Source organism: Chrysemys picta, chromosome 3 (genome assembly GCF_011386835.1).
Source record: "Chrysemys picta bellii isolate R12L10 chromosome 3, ASM1138683v2, whole genome shotgun sequence".
In the NCBI taxonomy this organism is placed as follows: Eukaryota; Metazoa; Chordata; order Testudines; family Emydidae; genus Chrysemys; species Chrysemys picta.
Genome location: NC_088793.1, coordinates 208,738,465 through 208,758,331, shown reverse-complemented (window position 1 = coordinate 208,758,331; position 19,867 = coordinate 208,738,465). Strand labels below are relative to the sequence as shown.

The following is a 19,867-nucleotide window of genomic DNA, read 5'->3' as shown; positions in this document are numbered from 1 at the left end:
AGCTGGCTGAACAATGGTTTTTCTGCTCACCAGCAACTCTGAAAAATCGGGGGTGGGGGTGGGGGTGGGGTTGAACTGAAAACAAAACGTTCATGACTTGAAAAGTTTAAAAAAAAAAAAAAAAAAAGTTGCTCAACCCAAATTGTTTTGGTTCCATTTCAAGCATTTTAATGTTTTTGATTAAAAGCGTTTTTGAAACAAAGACATTTTAAATCAAAAAACAAAACATTTTGTTTAAAAAAAACCATCATTGACATGTGGTGATTTGGGGGGAATTTTATTAGTTTTTTGCCCCCCCCAAACCAAATTTGGCAAATTCAGCACAAATCTGTGAAATATTTCAGGGCCACTGAAGCTGCCTGTTTCACGGTAAATAAGTTTCATATGGAGAGTTTCACCCAGCTGGGGTGACCAGATGGAAAGTGTGAAAAATTGTGATGGAGGGTGGGGGTAATAGGAGCCTAGATAAGAAAAAGCCCCAAATATCAGGACTGTCCCTATAAAATCGGGACACTTGGTCACCCTACACCCAGCACTGATTGCTATTCTTATGCTCAACAGCTCTGCCCCCGCACTTTCACTACCCCCATCAGGAACTCCTCCTTCCCCCGCCGAAGGCTAGAGAGCCGAGTTCAAAACGCGCGTTGCTGCTCCTCGGGGTCACTGCTCTCCCAGCCACAGGGCCAGGCGGGGCCCAGCTTTGGACCCCCTTGATGCTACTGTAAAGGCTGGTCTACACTGGGGGGGGGCGGGGGAAATCGATCTAAGATACAGAATTTCAGCAGTATCTTGGATCGAATTACCTGGGGTCCACACTGCGCGGGATCGACGGCCGCGGCTCCCCCGTCGACTGCGCTACCGCCGCTCGCTCTGGTGGAGTTCCGGAGTCGATGGGGAGCGCATTTGGAGATCTATATAGCGCATCTTAACGAGACGCGGTATATCGATCCCGGATAAATCGATTGCTACCTGCCGATATGGCGGGTAGTGAAGACGTACCCTAAGCAGCAAAAGCAAACCAGCTTTTCTCTCTGCCATTGTCTGCAGCTGAAAGTGTTTCCAGCCCATCTGAGCTGCGCCAGGTACACCCCCCATCAGTGTCACCTGGGTTTGTTTTCAGCACGGCTCAGCCATGCATCCATGGCTGCTGCCCAGGCTACATGCTATGTACACGTGTGCTAGCTGGAGCAGGTGTGCAGGAACAGGGGCCTCACACCCCCACCCCCCAGGGTAGCCCTCGCCTAAGTGACTCGCTTAAGTCACACAGCGAGTCAGTAGCAGAACAGGGCACTGAACCCAGGTCTGAGCCTAGGGTGACCAGATGTCCCGATTTTATAGGGACAATCCCTATATTCAGGGCTTTGTCTTATATAGGCACCTGTTACCCCTCATCCTGATTGTTCACACTTGCTATCGGGTCACCCTATCTGAGCCCCAGGCCAGCACCCTAACCCTGGACTGTCCTTCCTCCCCTGCCTGAAACCCAAGCTCCTGGAGCGAGCCAGGCCTCACGGGGCTCAGGCTAGACTTTTACTGTTTAGCCTCAGCCACTGTACCCTCCAGCCCTTCTTTTCTGGTTGCATTTGCTCCTCCTGCCCCACCCAACTCTCCTCTGGGCACTGGCAGCAAAGTGAAACTTACTCGATCTACATCTCTGATCCTTCCTGGGGTAACATCGCGGGAATGTAGGTTGCAAATTCCAAAGGAGCCTAAAGGGAGTTAGGCCCCAAACTCCTGGCACCTAACTCCCTTAGGAAATCCCAACCTTCTCACATTTCACTTTGCTACCTCAGCAGCGAGGAGGTGCAAGGAGAACGTGAGAACAGCTCAGGAGGTTTTTGCTGCTCTTCTCTGCCTTTGGAGTCTGCTACTTCGTGCTACTTCTCCACTCTGGCTGCACCTTCTTTTCCTGCATAGCTGACGGGCCACACAGATCGGCGCTTGGTGGGCTGGGAAGGTGGCACCCAGGTGGGGAAACATCCAAGCTCTCTCTGTGGCACTCAGCCTGGGGGGTAGTTAAACAGAACGCCCAAAGCCAGGCTCGGGGGCGTGGGGCCGTGCAGATGAAAGTGACAATATTTACGCAAACCCTGAGGAAGCTGGCCCTCGGAGTGTCACGGGGCCGGATGATACTCTTTCAAATCAAGCAGTCATGCAGCTAAATTTCCCCACACCTTTCTTTGGAAGTGTTTCCTCTAACAGCGCTCTCATCATTTGTGATGAGTGTCCTGACAGCTTTGTTGTGTTTCTGTAGCTACAAAAAAAGGGGGGGGGGGAGAAGGAGGGGGGGAAGTGTTCCCTTAGTAATCCAAAATAATGATAATAAAACCCAGCGATCACATGGGATGTAACAACTCAGGGCAGCCGACTTCGTGCCAGCACCAGAATCAAATCAAACTGTCCTCAGCCAGATTCACAAAGCTCATTGGAAGGACCAGTTTGGCAGAGGCCAACAGCCTGTCGCAATGAGAGCACAAGGGTCTGCCAAGATGGATCCACTTGCAGGAGGGGGGCCACCGTCTGAGCAAAACCTCCTCTGGCAGGTTGCATCAGAGTGATGTTAAAAAGCAGAGAAAACACCCAACCTGCAGCACATTCCGGTCTGGTTTGAGCTGGAGGGGCCCGAGGGGCCCCTGATAACTTTGATCAAGCTAGCGCACTGCAAGCAGAGGGCAGCCAGCACGGCGCGAGCAGCAGGAAATCAAAATGGCAGGTTCATGCTCAGGACGGCCTGCCCCTGCTGCCGCTCACAGCACTGCAGCTTGCGTTCGATGTGTAGCGCTATCAGAGCTGGCTCAGGTACGTCTCCTCGAGCTGGAAATTACTCCAGCTTGAAGCGCAGACATACTCTACGTGGCCTTGCTATCACAGCTTGTCTGGAAAGCTCTGAACATCGAATATCTGACTAGAATTAGGGTTCAGAGTAGCAGCAATGTTAGTCTATATCCACAAAAAGAATAGGAGTACTTGTGGCACCTTGGAGATATTTTTGCTGGTGCATAAGAGGAAACTGATATTTACTGGCATTTAACGATAAAAATCTAACCCTTCCAAGACTAATTCCAGTCAAAAGAACAGGAGTACTTGTGGCACCTTGGAGACTAACAAATTTATTGTAGCATAAGCTTTTTAAATAAATTTGTTAGTCTCCAAGGTGCCACAAGTACTCCTATTCTTTTGACTGGAATTAGTCTTGGAAGGGTTAGATTTTTATCATTAAATGCCAGTAAACATCAGTTTCCTCTTACGCACCAGCAAAAATATCTCCATCGATAATCATCAAAATTTACAGACAGGCAAAGTAAGCAAAATGCTGCTTGAGAACGTAGTGTTTGATTTAGGGATATTTACTTTGTATACTTAGACATGGGATGTTGCCAATTTGTATTTTAATGGTTATAAAGCTTTAACTTTTATAAGGTCAACATCTATCGGCATTAAATAAATATCTGACCTCCCCGTTGTCCGACCCCCAGAGCTTCCCGCAACCGTGAAAATTTTAATTGATAAAAATGGGGGGGGGGGAAATGATTCAAAAATAGATATCTGTGGAAATGATAAAAAATAAAAATTGAATTCTGCCAAGTCTAACCATCATTAAAATAGTTGTCAACACAACACATTCTGAATTTCCCAAATGGTAAAACCAGATGTCCTGATCATGTTAGCTCATCTCAGGACCTTTTGCCATAATAATGGATGCATAAATGCTTCAAATGTCGATGTTTTCCCCTGATAAAAGCAGTTGCTATATCAACCCAAGAAAGACAATTTCAGTTTTAACATTGTATTGGGTAACTCTTATCTTTTAATCAAAATTTTGTTACCAATGCATGACTCCCCCTAAGTACACAGCTGGGAGCGATAATATGTCCATAGGAATTTTCAGCACAATTGATATCTACAATTATCTGATTGTTGGCATGAGAACACCTTCCGGCTAATAGGGCCTAGGAATAGCTAACAACTCGCAAGCCAGTGCTATCGCCTGAGTGTTACCCAAGCTTTGGGGGCCTGTGTCTCCATTGCCTTTCCACTTGCGTGGTCGTTACCCATGCAAAAGGAGATGGAGTCAGGCCCTTGCAAATCAGGAAACTGACTTAATCATTTTCCTTTCTGCTGCGCCAAACCCTGGTGCATTCTGTTCACAAGGGATTCAGCAACTTTCTGCAGCTGTTTGTGTTCACCAGAGTTTGCACTTTGTGCTCACTGAGTTCTAGCAAACAGGGAAACAAACTCAGGGCAGCACCTAACCGAAAGTATCAAGTTTGGGCTGGTTTCGGGGCAGGATTAGGCTGCACAATCTGCAGTGGCAATAATAAGGGAAGGGAAGTGGTAATACCACGGAGGCCAGGTGGGTGAAACTGTGAATCCGCCTGCCCAGCGTGCGGCAGTTGAGCAGGTTGGAGGCGTGGGTTGTATCCAAAGAAGCGCTGTCCAGGATCAGCCCAACAGGGAAGGGGCTGCGTGTCTGGTGTGCGGAGGATGTGGAAAGTCAGGGGCGGTGTTTGGGTTCCCAGCTGCAGCGGTGACAGAATCAGTTACTAATTCTGGCACAGGCAGGGGACAGACAACAGTTAATCGCCAGGGCTGAGGAGCAAAGGGCTTGACCTGCCCCTGGCGACTGTTTCAATCTACTGGAATCCCTGGCCTCTAGCTCCGAGAGGCCCAGCTCCCCAGCGGGCGTGAGACACCTCTCCTGTGGGGCAGGGGGTGTAGGGACAGAATAACCCTAGGGACGCAGAGGGCTGTCCCCACCCTCCCAGGGAAGAGCAGTCCTTCCCTCTGGCTCTAGGGAGAAAGGCAGACGGGGCCGGATACATGAGGGGGGAGGAGACCCAGTGCCCAGCAGAATTTGGGGCCTGGATTCTGACACTGGCTTTCCCCGAGGATAGCAGCAGCCTCCCAGGTCTGCCTGTTGCGAGAGGACAGGGCCTGACAAGTGCTGGGCACCATGTGGGGCTGCAATCCCCCCCCACCCCCCGGTTCTCCCCTGGAATCGGGGCAATGGGTGACATCCTGGCTTTACTGAGGCCAATGAGAAATCTGTCATGGGTGTCAGTGGGGTCCAGATTTTATGCAGAGCTGGCAGGATGGGGGAGGGACACTGACCCACCCCTCAAACAGCAGTGGGGGGCACCATGGAGACCGCATGGGACAGGAGCCCCTACAGCCAGCTTCCACCCCCACAGCCTCTCTGGCCTCAGGGCTTGTGACTTGATTGCATTTCTCACCTGCCGACAGAAGGGAACTTGTGCTGGGGAGGGACGGTGCGGGGAAGGGGAACAAGGCGCATGAAGTGTGGTCCGAGGAGCTGGGGCAAGGATTACAGATGGGGAAAGATATCAGTGTAACCTGGGGTTTGACGACCTGCTGCAAGCAACGAGGAGGAGTGAAGAGAGTCTGGGCCAGAGGGACGAGCTGGGGTACAGATGTACGCGGTGCTGGTCACTTTGTCTGTCTGTTGGATCCCTCCCTGTCTGCCTCTTGCACGCCTGCTTCTGCTCCAGTTTGCACCACTGTAATCCCACTGACTCAGGGGAGCGGCTCCTGCTTTGCACCCACGTTAGCAGGGCACAGACAGCCCCAGGCTCGCTACACCAAATACAGCCACAGGGCCCGTGACGGTAGTTAGCCTCCCTCTGAATAGGTCCGTAATATTTTTGTTCAAGGTTGTTTGTTTGTTTGTTTTTTTAATAGTTCCATTGCAAGCTGTTTCATTCTCACACTCCTCTCATGTTTCACGTCAACAATCACAGCCAGCTACATACCTTTGCATCACCCCCCTATGGCCAGGTTTCATTGGCTTCTTTTCATTCTCTGTCTAAACATTAGAATTAGGGTTGCTCAAAATAACAAGGACATTTCGTGAACACTTTCTGAAATGTTTCCCATTTATTTTTAGAATTTCGAAATTCTAAACATTTTGGCCAGCTCTAGTTCCAACAGCGAGCGAGCGCTCACCAAACAGATCACTTTCAAGCTAAAGCTTTGAACAAACAGTATGTATGAATAATTTCAATAACACAGAACATTTACCCTGCTTCTTGTCCAGTGACATTTTTGAAAGCAGATTTTCAGTGCGCTGCACACAGTGTATTTCCCCTGCCAGTTTTCTCTTCCTTTATCCCATGCTCGGAGTCGCACGTGGACCAGAGATCCCCAATGGGTGTAAATCACTGCCAGTCCAATGAAATCTTTAGAATTACACTGATTTACAGCAGCTAAGGATTTGGCCCGGTGTCCTGCCCAACACCGGGAGTAGCACTCTGCACGCCTGCCCACATCAACTGGGTGTTCCCCAACTGAACAGACCTGCCTGGCTAAATCCTTCCTACTCGGCGGGACCCCTCTGAAGAAGTGACCCTCTTGCTTAAGAATTCTATTGAGAAAAACTAACTGTTCTCAAATCCATGCTGGAGCAAGGAACGGAACTGGTTCGATCTGTTTAAATTGCAATGCATTGATCCAACATGCCATCTAGAATATCGATTGGCCCTCAGGGGGTTGTGAGGTTATTACGTGGGGGGTCATGAGCTGTCAGCCTCCACCCCAAACCCCGCTTTGCCCCCAGCATTTATAATAGCGTTACATATAAAAAATGTGTTTTTACTTTATAAGGGGGGGGGGGGTGTCGCACTCATACGCTTGCTGTGTGAAAGGGATCACCAGTACAAAAGTTTAAGAACCACTGGGATAGTTCTTCAAGTAGCGTCCCTGTGGGTACTCCACCAAATGAAGTGACGGTCCGTATCCGTCTCCTCCCCATATCTGCTTGCTAAACGATCATCTTCCAAAGGGACGAATGCCAGGAGAACTCCTCCTCCCAGCTAGTGGGGTGCGTGTGCTGCACAAAAGCAGCGGCAGCACGTACGTCGCTGGCAAAGGGGAGCTGGATTTCTGATCTCCCCTCAGAGAGATTTTTGGGTGGATCCTAAGAGCCACTGTGGAAGAAGAGAACGGCCCCTCCTCATCCTGTCCAGCTCTCCATCCACTTGTCCCCTCCTCTCCAGCCCTTGTTCACTATCACACTCCCCAGCCTTCTGTCAACTGGGTGGAAATTATTCTGCTTCCCAGGAGCTGCAGGCCCCGTCCTGTTATCTCAGGGGCGCTGGGCACCACCTGCAGTTCCTTTAGTCTCACTATCTCCAGGGCTGTTCTCAGGTGGCTTATCAGTTTGTTCAATGGCGGAGGGAAGTGGGCATTATAAACCCTCTGAGCTGTTCAGTGGTCTGACTGTTTGGCCTCCCACGGGCAGTGGGCCGCGGTACCTGGGTGGCCAGGCCTAGTCAGGGGGCAGATTTCAAGCCCTGGGGGGGGAGCGGTGTTTTTCCCTGCAGCTTATCCTTTCTGGGAAGGGAGGTTGCACTCCGTTCCCAGAGCCAGGCTTTGGGCTACACAGAAGGGACGCATTCCTGCCACTCCCCCAGGCCCTACTCTAGTGAGGCCCCATCAGAAGGCCGCCCCCGCTGAGCGAGACCCAGGTGCAGAGCCCGCACACCTGACCTGGCCGATGGACGCGGTCGGACATGTCTGTCACTGGGGTGGCTCCTCGCTGTCCCGCTGCTACAGCTCCTGACTTACACTAGCAGAGTGCCGAAGGGGGAAGGGTGTAACGCCAACAGACCCCAGTCGTCGTCGGGCAGGATCGAACCTGGGACCGCTGGAGCTTAGTGCATGAGCCTCTGCCACATGAGCTAAAAGCCAACTGGCAGTTAGCTAAGGCTGTAGCAGACTCATTTTCTCTAAGTGGTCTCGGTGCCACTAGATGGGCCAGACACCACACCCAGGAGGTGTGTGGGTTACACTCTCTCTCTTTTCCGGGTGGCTGCTGCCAAGGTGGGGGGACCCGGTTCCCACAGGACTGCGCTAGGGTCATTGCGGGAGCGAAAGGGAGTCTATTGGGTGGCCTCCGAGAGGCTACTGCATGGGAGGGGGGGGCTGTAGAAAGGCCCCCACAAACCTGTTGTGTCCCTCTCTGGGAAGGAGAGACGCCATTGCTTCGGGGGGGGAGGGGTACACAAGGCCAGTGGAGATCTCCATCTGCTGCCTCCTCACTGGGGGGCGGGGGGGGAAGAACATCTTCCCCCCCATCCGGGTACCCCTGCTTACTGACCCCATGACGGGACTGGACTCCACCATGGGGCACAGAGGCACCACCACAGGCCCACTCCTGGACCTTGGAGCCGGAGGCTGGTCAGACACCCTCCTTCTCCTCCTAGCGTGACATCCACCCAGGTGCAGGGGGGTAGCCAACGCCTTGGCACCATCTGATGGCTACAGAACCACCGAAGGCCACAGCCCCCTACAAATTCCTCTCTGCTTCTCACTGTGAGTGAGTGTCATGGTGCAGACCACCCCTAGGATGGGCCCTACAGCCAGCAAGCTGGTGAATTCGGAGTCCTTGCCCGTAGCTAGGCTTTCTTGCTAGTTACACAGGGACGCCACATGCTGGCTCAGAATTTGCCCCAAGGGGTCAGAGTCGCGGGATCCATGGGGATGAAGGGGCTGCATGCGAGGGGACGGTGATGTCCCAGAGACGCAGACCAGGCTCAGGGAAGTGGGTGGAAGCACAGGATGGACATGGCAGAGGGGGGGACTGGGTCAGAGCAGCATTGCTGTGAGCTCATTGTCTCCTGCTACAACTCCTGTAGGGCTGCTCAGAGCCGCAGGCGGAGATGTGGGTCTGAGCGTGAATATTCTACGGCAGTCACAGATCTCGGTGATACTAGGGCCCCGATTCTGCAGACGGCTCCAAGCTGCTTGGAGGGAGCCAGCTGCAGCATCAGTGCTTAGACATTTGTCCTGTAGAGCCAGGCCTGAAAAGCACCGAGCCCTCCCACTCCTGAAGGCCTTACTGGGAGCAAAGGGTGCTGCGTAACTCACAGGGGGCTGTAAGAGCTCAAAGGTATTGAGACCCCGGATGTCCATTAATCTCAGTGGGAATTAGGAACCTAAATTGATCTGAGCCTGAGCATTGGGCAGGATCAGGCCCTATGTGACCTAACGATCCTGAGCTATCATTGTTTAGACAGCACAATGTAAATGCTAGTTTCACTTGTTCAGTTACATTTTTCAAACAAATGTGTTACCAGCAACATAACATTAGCTCCTGGTTTCCTGTTGTTTTAAAACTGCACAGAGCAGGGGGCAGGGCAGGGGAGATTGGGAGAGGAAGGAGCCTCTGCCCTGGGAGACCTTGAACAAATCCCTTAAACCATTCAGGCGATGTCTTGGACCCACTGAAGCCAATGGGACCAGCAGTCTTTCACCCTGGGAACCAGTTTGCCCACCGGTCACATCGAGAGCTGGTCAGAATTCCCCCCCCCCCCTTGTGGGAAAACTTCAGCTTTTCACTGGAAAACTGAAAAGTTTTGGCCCAAAAACTGCCACAAAAAAAAACAAACAAACAAAACAAGCCAACAAAGGTAATTTTGCAATTTTTATCTGAATTATTGGTTATTGGCTAGAAAAAAAAATCTGAGATTTTTTTGTTTGTTTTATAAATTTTTAGAGGAAAACAAATATTCTCTGCAAAAATTTTAATTTTGTCAAAGCTCCACTTTTCTGTCGAAAAACAGGTTAGATGGAAAAATTTTCAGGCGGCCTTAGTTATATCTTTAATGTTTGTTAAATACCTGGAGAGTCACTATCATTTTCTGAATATTAGAGTGGGAGGTTACATAATAGGCCTAATTCTTTGTCCTTGTGCCTATTCATCTGATACCGTCTTTAATCCCATGATCTCATACTACTACTCAAACATCATAAAATGCCATACAGTTGTTTTTACCACCTTCGATGTGTTGTATCTTGTAGTGCTGTGTCTGCCAGGGTTCATGCCAACCCTTCATTGGAAAGTCTAAACTTAGCCAGACTTTTACAACATTCCACATATTATGTATACAGTCAAAATTCACTCGTTTAAAAAGGCCTCCAAATTTGCAGCCGAGTTAGATTTTGGCTGCCCCTCGGAAAGCTTGTACTGTGCATGTATCAATAGCTGAATTGCCGTCACAGACAACAGGCTTCATTTAGCCTATTTAACATTTTATCTTCTGCAGTGCTGCCAACACTTATCCAAATGCATTGATCAGGAAATTGGGCACAGGTAGAGGCTAAGATTATGAAATTTGCCTAGGAGATTTGGCTGTCCAATTGCCATTAATGCTGTGGAAATCTCAGCCGTGAAGTCCCCACTCTTTTCTCCACTGTCCCAGTTATGATGGTCTCACTTAGAAAGTTTGAAAAACTCTGTCCACAACCGCACCCCTGAATTCATGCCCCCAGCTGTATCCTGCAAGGAACACAGTGAGCATGGGGGGGGGGGGGGGGGGGAAAAGGAGGGAAATTGTATACTGCCACAGTGCAGAGGTGTGAGCCAGAGGTGCACAGCGCCATACCAGCACATGGCTTAAACACTGTACTTTACTCAGAAACCTGCAACACAAAGCCGCTGGGCACCTTCACAACCATTGCTCTGGTTCTAAAAATTCAATTAAAAAAAAAAAAAAAAAAAAAAAAGCCCAAACTTACAAATTCGGGGATAAAGAGGAGATCAGGAAATGTCGACAGGACCGAGAAGCCGGTAGGCAAGGAGACTGCAGCAGCTGCTGACGACATCTTTGTCCTTTCAACTGCACCACCTGAGAGACACTGGTTCTTGCAACTGGAAGGGGCTTTCAAATGCAGCCTCCTCTCCTCCCTCCCTGAGGCAGGTGAACTCTTGACTGATCAGATGGTTGAATGCGACCTGCCTAGAGGCAAGGAGCTAACATAGGTGCGGCCAGCTAATTTAACAGACTTGCCTGTTGTGTTTATAAGCCCTGGGAGGAGACTGCAGAGCGTTAGATTTTAACTTTCCCCTAGCGTCATTAGATACACGTCATTAGAGCTCCTGGGCCAGGCAGAGTGAATAGTAGAGACCCGCTGGCCCAGACGCTGCTGCCTGAGCTAGCACTCAAAGGATGGGGCCCAGATCCTCAGCTGGGGTAGAGCAGTGTCATTCCATTGACATCAGTAGAGCTATGCTGATTTACACCCACGATGGACCTGGCCTGGCTTTTGGCCAGTGCTCCAGAACTGCCTCCACAGCCGCTCCTGTGAGATTTCTGAGGTTTCCAGGGTCCCCCCAGAGTCCAGTCAGGAGCAGTGTCAGGGTTTTTGCCGCCCTAGGCAGCAGCGCTCCTCCTCTGAGCATTCAGGGGGTCTGGGGTCTTTGGCGGGGGGGTCCTTCCGCTCCACGTCTTCAGGGCACTTGGGCAGCTCCCGGAGCGAGTGAAGGACCCACTGCCGAATTTCTGCCAAAGACCCGGAGCGGAAGGACCCCCTGCCTCCGAATTTCTGCCGAAGGTGGCAAAGTGCCGCCCCCCAAATCCTGCCGCCCTAGGTGACCGCCGAGGGTCACTTAGTGGAAGCGCTGGCCCTGAGTCCAGTCCCCCACTGCAATTGCAAACTCCTCAGGTGTTTCCCTAGCAAACGGACATGGCTTGGCAGAGCTGGGAACAATCCTACACTGGGAGAGGAGAGGATCCAGGACTCCTGGTTTTAACAGTGAGAGCGGCTGACTGGTGCGACAAGTCACCAAGGAAGGTGATGGGTTCTCCACCGATGGGCGTATTTAAATCAGGACTGTTGGTCTTTCTAATAGACACATCCTAGGCTACCCGTGGGGCAGAGACTTGGTGCGGGACTCACTGGGGGGGCTTCTCTGGCCCATGCAATACAGGGGGTCAGGCCAGGTGATCTAATGGTCCCTGCTGGTCTTAAGATCTGGGAATCTAGAGATGGGTGCTGCACCAGTTCCGGCTCCACTGGGCAGCTGTAGACCCCCTTTTACTCCAGCACTGGGGGCTGCCTGGTGCTGATAGTGGCCAAGGTGCAGCTGGGGAGCAGTTCTAGCGTGCATGGTGCGAGCTGCCCAGGAAGGTGTTGCTTTGCAGCATGCCAGCAGCCCCTAACTTTGGGGAGGGGGGATTAAAGGCAGGACTGAGTTTGAGGACAAGTGCCTTTGTGGGAACAGCTGGGATAAGCCACGTTCCCTGGAGCATGGGAGGAGCGGCCCAGCCTGTAGCGATTCCTCGCTGGGCTGATCTCGGACAGGTCTTTGGGCAAGCTGCCAGCTAATAGGCCAGGCCCCTGGCCAAGGCAGCCCTGTGATTGCGTTAGGATAGTGACTCAGCAAAACTCTGGGTGGAGGCCCGGGGCAGGGCTCATTCCTCCTTGGGGAGTGCAGCTCAGCTGCCTCTGTGAGGCGGAGCCCCTGGAGGGCTAGTGCAAGTGCCCTGAAAATGGGCATGTCAAGGGGAAGGGATAATTGAATGAAGTCCTTACCTAGTTTATGGGAGCAAGGAAAGGGTTAACAGCTGCCACAGTGATGGGGCACAGATCCCACTCCTCTCCAGCCACAGAGCAGGGTATACTCACCAGCCCAGAGTGGCCAGTCCCTGGTCCTGAGGAGAGCCAGGGCTGGGGTGAGGTGAAAGGCAACCAGGCCTGGAGACCAGAGGCCTAGGTACCAGGTGAAGACAGGACGTAAAGGGACCAGATCGGCACGGATTCATGGGGTCTGCAGCCTAACTCTGGTATCAGCAGGCCCCAGCATCCAGAAAGGAATCAGGTCCCCAGACAGAGACCGGCTTGAACGTTTCCAAACTGACAAGTGTTGGGTTGTTTATTGGCCTTTCCGTTTTGGAGCCTTGGTGGGGAGGGGTCACGTTTTCAAGCCCTGCTCCACAGCCACAAGGGCTAGACCCAGGTGTGTTCAAACAAAAGTTGAGATTCTCACGTCGTCACAGGACTGCACAAGCTGGGACTCCCAGAAACACACCAACTCTCACGAGACAGGAGGGGGCAAGGCTGGTGCAGACCCAGCTTCTTGACCTTGGCACCTTTCAGGTCCATTAGTGAAGTTGTGTGGAGGGGTCTGTCTGGGGAGGGCCTCCACAGGGGCATGCGATGAGCGTCCGTTTAGTTCTTGGCAGGCAGATGCCTAAGAGTCCTTTGCAAAGACTCAGAGCAGAGTCAGAAAGCAGAGCTGGTCTGTGCCCGTATTGCCCTGGTTGACACTGCTCAGACGACATGCAGGGTCACTAAACTGATGTCGCTTTTGTATGTTACATGATGACCGTGAGGATGGGAGACTGTTTCTTTCAATCTGTCGTAGGAAGCCAGGCCGGGGGTGCGAGGGAAATGTGGAGGAAGTAGTTCTTCCAGGGCAGTGGTTTTCAAACTTTTCTGGGGACCTAGTTGAAGAAAATTGTTGATGCCTGCGACCTAACGGAGCTGGGGATGAGGAGGTTGGATTATGGGAGGGGCTCTGGGCTGGGGTAGAGGGTTGGGGGTGAGGGCTGTGGGGTGGGACCAGAGTTGAGGGGTTCAGGGTGTGGGAGGGGGCTCTGAGCTGGGGTGCAGGAGTGGATCAGGGCTCTGGGATGGGGGTGCAGGGTCTGAGGGTGGGGCCAGGGTGTTTGGGGTGCAGGAGGGGGCTCTGGGTTTGGGGGGCTCAGTGCTGGGGCAAGGGTGGGGTACAGGAGGGGGGTCAGGGCTCTGGGCTGGGACTGAGGTTTGGGGTGCAGGAAGGGGTTCCAGGTTTGGGGGGACTCAGAGGTACGGACTGGGACATGGGCTTATCTCAGGCAGCTTCTGGTCAGCGGCACAGCAGGTGTGCCAAGGCAGGCTTCCCGCCTGTCCTGGCACCGCAGACCATGCTGCACCCAGGAAGCGGCCAGCAGCAGGTCCGGCTCCTAGGCAGAGGCATGCAAGCGGCTTCACGTGACTCTCGCCCGCACGCGCACACACCCCACTTCCTATTGGCCAGGAGCAGGGCCGGCCGCCCCAAGCAGAAAAAAAAAAAAAAAAAGCAGCCGTGATCGCGATCGGCGGCACTTCGGTGGCAGCTCTACCGCTGACACTTCAGCGGCGGGTCCTTCCCTCCGAGAGGGAGTGAGGGACCCGCCACTGAATTACTACCAAAGACCTGGACGTGCTGCCCCCCTCCGTTGGCAGCCCCAAGCACCTGCTTGCTGAGCTGGTGCCTGGAGCCGGTGCTCAGGGTGGGGGCAGCGCGCGGAGCCCCATGACCGCCCTGCCTAGAAGCCAGACCCACTGCTGGCACTTCCAGGGCGCAGCACGGTGTCGGAACAGGTAGGCACTAGCCTGCCTTAGCCGGGTAGCACCACTGCCAGGACTTTTAACGTCCCAGTCGGTGGTGCTGACCAGAGCAAACCAGTGCCTGACATGCTGCCACCCAGTACTGGGTCACAACCCGAACTTTGAAAACTGCTGTTCTAGGGTTAATCTTGATTTTCTCCTTCTAGTTCATTCCTGAGCAGGACAAAGAAAAGGACACTGATTCTTTAGCACATGACAAATACCACAGGATGTGAAAAATTGACAATAAGTAAATGTATTTTTAAGAGTCAGTTTTGAATGCAACTTTGAAGTACTGCAATGGGGTGTCCATGTCCAGACCTAGCAAGACAAATGTTTATTAGCTACCAGTCAGGAAACCTAGCAACTGATTATTAAGAGGATTTGTATGACGCTGTAGCTAGTGGGTGATGAAATGGGCTTTTGTTTAAAGGTGTCACACTGCAGCCAAGATGCATTAGTTAACGAATTTAGGTCTATTTAACCTAGCATAATTAAATATACATGAAGCCAACCTGTAATTATGCTAGCGTGGGGCATTATGGATTTGCTAGACTATCTGGCCCAGAACCCCAGCCTGGTTGCACGGGGTTAGTGCTAACAGGAGAGCGTGCTGTACCATGAGTCTCTCTGCTCATTGCAGAGAAGGTCTGCAGCATTCCAGCACTGAAGCGCCCGGGTCGGTGCTGACAAGATGAGAAATCTCACTCAGGGTTCCTCTGCACAGGTCTGATTATTCATTACACAAAGCCAAACCCTGACCCCTGCTCCAAGCCTGGCTCATTGGGATCAAGCACCTATTGCCCAGGTGGTGCTGAGGATAGAATCAAGTCAGTCTACCCTTTCCAGACTGCATAGCACCCGGAGAACTGCTATGACTGCGACTACAGGCTCAGCCAGGCTGCTGGCAGACTCTCCTTACATGGAGCGATGCCTCAGACCTGGACCAGGGAGGCACGCCATCACCCCCACCCTGCCCTCACCACACACAAAGCCGTGACGATTCATCTCAATGATTAGCATCCCCGCAGAGTGACTCCTGTCTGAGACCTTCCACGTCTCAGCTGCAGGATCAGGCCATTAGCAGTAATTCCACTGACCAGCAGAATTCTCTTTCATTAACACCCCTTAAAAATCACCAAACCACTGCATACTGCAAGGAATCAATGAGACCTAATGGCTATTAGCCAGTGCCCTAATGTTACACCATCTGCATCGCCTCATTCACCTAGAGGCCTGGGGGTGAGTGAAAGACCCACAATATTTTGATGGAATGGATCACAATCATTGAAGTGACTCCAGGAAAGTGGAAAAAGCCAATTTTCTGCTCACCTTTGAGTGGAGCAACACAGCCCCCTGGCGGCCTGTTCAGTTACTCACAGGCACGTCTTGGGAGAACAATTCTACAGGCCACCTGCCAGGGCCCAGGGGTCGGCAGCTGTGCCCTGCCCCGGCTGGTCTCTCGCGCAGGGACGAGAACACTGCTGTCGCACCCTCCCGCGCTCGGCCTGCTGTGGGAGCTTCGTTCTGTAGGCCCGAGTCAGCAGCAGATCTTGGCATCCAAGAGTCACTCCTCTGCAGGGTATGGGCTGACTTTCCCCAGTGACCCAGCCAAGAGAGAGTGTCAGCATATTAGTAGCTTAAAGCTTATTCCTCCCTCCCCCTCCACACACACACACACACACCCCGCTGCTGCCTCTTCAGCACAAAGACACCCTGCCCTGGTCACAGCTCCTGCCACCAAGGCCCTTTGTGCATTACACTGTCACAGCCACTGCAGTGCTGGGCTGGGCCGGGCCGGGCCAGGCTCCCAAGCTTCTGTCTACATGTGCCCCATCTGCCCCTTGGCAACCCTCCAGCCTGCCTGGTTCTCCACCTGCCCGCTGCGGCATTTCCCCCCTCATGTTTCCGCACCAGGGAGACAGAGACAGAATTATCCCAAACGAGATGGCCTATGGTATTAGCCACGTAACTTCACGCACCCTGGGATCTCTAACAAACAAGGAGTCTGACTGTCAATAGGAGAAAGTGTTTCTCTCACTCAGACTGTGTTGTCCTTTTGAGACCAGACCATCTGTCATAGGGCAGAGCCCCTTCCCTACCAGCAGGCTACAGCAGAACAGGTGCACCTGCCTCAGTTTCCCTCCTTCAGAGTCCCCAGTAATTCGATGACAGCTCTCATGCCAGGATCCTAACAAGGGCAGTCAGGCCCAACAGTCAGAGCAGGGTCAAACCTGAGATAGTTGTAGCCAGGAGTTCGCAGTCAGGTTCCAGGGCAGCATCAATACCCAGGGTCAGCGGCTGAGTCAGGTTTCAGGGTCTGGGTCTGGGTCAGGAGGCAAAGTCCAAATCAAGCCAAGGTCAAAGCCAGGACTTCAGGAGCAGAGATGATCATGGCAGCTACAAAAGACCCACACTATTACCTGGATATTTTCCCAGAACACCCCTTGGGGTTATATAGGGCAGGGAGCCAATAAGGGCCATGCGGCTGCTGCCCGTCAGCCCCTTGAGGCGGGACTTCCCATGATCGGTGTCCACAGGGGGTCATCAGCAGTGGAGTGACACTAGTTACAGCTGCTGTGGGTAGCAGCATGGTGCTGCTTGCTACCTAACACCCTTACAGGCCTGGGTTCTAGCCCTGCTGGGCCTTGGGTTTTGTAGCTAACAATAGCCCTCCTTGGGGCCAGTTTATTACTCACCCCTGGTGTAAAGCCTCCATCCCAAGGAGTCCCAAAGCATCTGCCATTTGTCCCCCCCATGACTGCAGTCCTTACAATCCAATGGCTGGACTCTTTGTTGGCCCCTCAGCCCTTCCACTATTTCAATAGGCAGTGGAGGTGGGAGGAAAAGGGTTAAAAGTGTAGGAACGTAGCGCAGTGGAGTCTCCTATAAATAGAGCAGGGGATGCCACTGCAGAGAAGTGCTGCATTATTGTGACCATCTCAGAATAGCTGCCAGATCTGTTACTGTGACCATCTCTGCAGGGGCCTCTCAGTGGCACTTAAGGAAGAGGAGAAAGACTGCACCTCAGCTGACTGACTAGTCCCGGGCACGAGGCCACATGGGGCTGGCATCAAGTGAGTCTCAATCTTGGCTTCGGGAGCCTTTTAAAAAATAGTTATTGATCGGGGAGGCGGGAGTGTTGAGGACTATCCTGCAATGTCCCCTTGGAGATCTGAGGATCTCCTCACTTCTCCCCCCAAATCACATCCCCCAACCTGAAGGGGGACAGAGGAACAGGAGTCCAAATCTGAGCTCACCAACCTCCCCTCTGAGCAGGCTCAGGCTGGATGTTCTGCCTCCACAACATGCCTGGACATCCCAGCAGGGCCATAGCAAACCGCCACTGGATTCACACCTGGTTCAAGACCCTTTTCTCTCTCCAGGCCTCCACCTGCTCATCGAACTGCAGAGAAAGCAAGTGCCGATTGAGCTGAGGTGAGAGGTGTTCCCAGTGGAGAATCTGACTCACTGTTACAATGGGGCTTCTCCAGCACACCATGGTTCTGTTAAAGGCGCGTGTGCCAGAGCTCTCGTCAGAGCATCTAGAGACAATGCCCACATGGTTATGGCTGAGGGCCCCCTGCCGTGGGGAACTAGAGCACAGAGTGATGAGGTTCTTTGTGGATTTCCCCAGAGAGGCTTTTCCTGCAGGTTTGAATTTAGAAATAAAGATGAAGAACCTTCCCTTGGTTCTCTCTGTCTTCTCATTCCTCTCTGCCAGGCCTTTGGCTGTTTGTCTCCCTGCTCCTGGACAAGGCACAGCACAAGGTGCAAATAGGAATGAGGTGAGCAGGATTTTCTGCAGAGAATGGGAAGCAGACAAAAAGGTCACAGAGATCAGAGATGCAGAGGATGTGAAGATCATCCAGTCTCTCTCCATGATTATGCGGGACTGCTACCTTTGGTGCATTTCAAGTCTAATTGTAAAGTCCCAAGAGATGGATAGGGTTAGGCCCTCCTTCACACACAGCCTGAGAGCTCAACCTCCGGATACGTCTCCTGAGATTCCATTTCCTCATCACATCCTGTTATTCCTTGTTGTTATCGTCGTCCAGCCTTGCCCTGGGAAATCTCTCTCCAGCCATGGGGAGAACATCGTCCTCCACAAAAGCACCTAGCGAGTGCACCATGCCAACAGCTCCAGTACAGCACACACAGGCCAGTCCTCCCAGAGACAATGGGGCAGTCACATTCATCCCACTGAGCCTCACAAAGGCGGGGGGGGGGGCAATTCTGTGCAAACAGGGAAGCGAGATCCTTAGAACTAAGTTCCTCATGAAAGCTTGTGTTGTTTCACAAAATCCCCAGCCACCGCAGCTGCTCCTTTCCCATGCAGACGACGGCAGGAGTCAGAGGATCCGAGGGACTCTCCCTGGGGGGAGATGCTGCAGCAGTGGGAAAGGGAGCCCTCAAAAGCCATTACAAACAGGTAATTTCTACTTTCTTCCCCACTGACGACAATGGGCCTAATTCTGGAAGAGCTCTATGCCTACAGGTGAGAAGAAAGCATGGGGCATATACAGAGGATGTGCTGTATTTGAAGTAGCATGTATCATATGTAATAAATGACTGGGAATTTCAGGTACACAAGGAATACAGGGCAAAGCCCTAAATCAGAAAGCCAGATTCAAAGTGAAGCACCTTGGGCCAGTAAAGGACCTTGTTACTGGGGACAGAAGCCCTCCCCATGCCCTCATCAAACCCAGTGGATCAGTGTTCGAGACCCTAAAGCTGCAGGGAGGGGAGAGGAGAGCCAGAGGGTCGTGGAGCAGCTGGGTCAGGTCTGTTGTTGTTAGATGGCACTGGGAGCTCCCTCCACCCCACATGGGAACCCAGAGGCAGCACCACACAGTTAGGAGAGGGACCAGAGAAGGGTTTAATACTGCGTATGTCCCAATGCAGCAGGCAGGGTTCCAACCATCAGCAGGGACTAGTTCTTTGTATCCTTAGTACTCCTTGTGCACTGAGGTTAGTGGTGTCTATTTCTTGTTTGCTGTTGTTGCCTTATGAATGACAAAGTCATTAATACCTCCTGATGGCTATGTGCTCGCTCTCGTTATGCTGGCTGGGGGGTCCCCACAAACCAGGAGCCTTGTTCTCCTCAGGACTGCAGAACTCTTGCTGTCTTGTTTCTAACCTGTAGCTGGAATGATTCACCCTCCTCTCTGGGCTTGGGGGGTGGGGGTTACAGGGTGAGGAGCCAACAGGCACTGGTGTTTCATGGTCTCCTTCAGGACCCTGAACCTCCCAGCTGGTGAGTCGCCGAGTCCAGCACCAGCTCCCACAGGACAAAGGAGCTGCCCCGCCAGGAGGTCGCTGCCAATACGGACCGTCTGTCTGCGTGAGAGGCGAGCGCGTGCACTGGGCTGGCTGGGGAGTGAATGCTCAATGACCCAGTACCCTTGGCGTGGGATTGCTGCTCACATACGGGGCTCTCCTATGTGCTAACTCACTGGGAGTTTGGTGCATGGAATGACTGACTCGTGGGGGGCTTGCTGGCCCCTTGTGCTGCCTCATCTGGGTGTAGCGCCCACCTGTTGGGTCCTGTCTGCGACCCAGACTGACAGGTCTTCGGGGCAGGGCCTGTCTCTGAGCTTTGGGTTTGTGGAGCACCCTGGTGCTCAAGCACCCACCACACTGGAATAACAAGCAATAAATACAGACCCCATCACACTTGTTCTTATGCTAGTGGTTCTGGTTGAGTTGGGACCAG

At 52.6% G+C, this 19,867-nt stretch overlaps 1 protein-coding gene across 2 annotated transcripts in view; it reads right to left on the bottom strand.

The window, feature by feature from the left end:
* MAL (mal, T cell differentiation protein) overlaps positions 1–16,579 on the bottom strand; it is a 33,297-nt gene extending 16,718 nt beyond the window's left edge. The window contains exon 1 of one of the 2 annotated variants that reach the window (XM_042852722.2): positions 16,386–16,579. In XM_042852722.2, the coding sequence (XP_042708656.2) occupies positions 16,386–16,433 (48 nt within the window). In that variant the 5' untranslated portion in view covers positions 16,434–16,579. Of the gene's footprint in view, positions 1–10,536; positions 10,820–16,385 lie in introns of those variants that run through there. The other variant, XM_005293555.4, reaches the window with a different exon arrangement.
* Between the last annotated feature and the right edge of the window lie 3,288 nt (positions 16,580–19,867).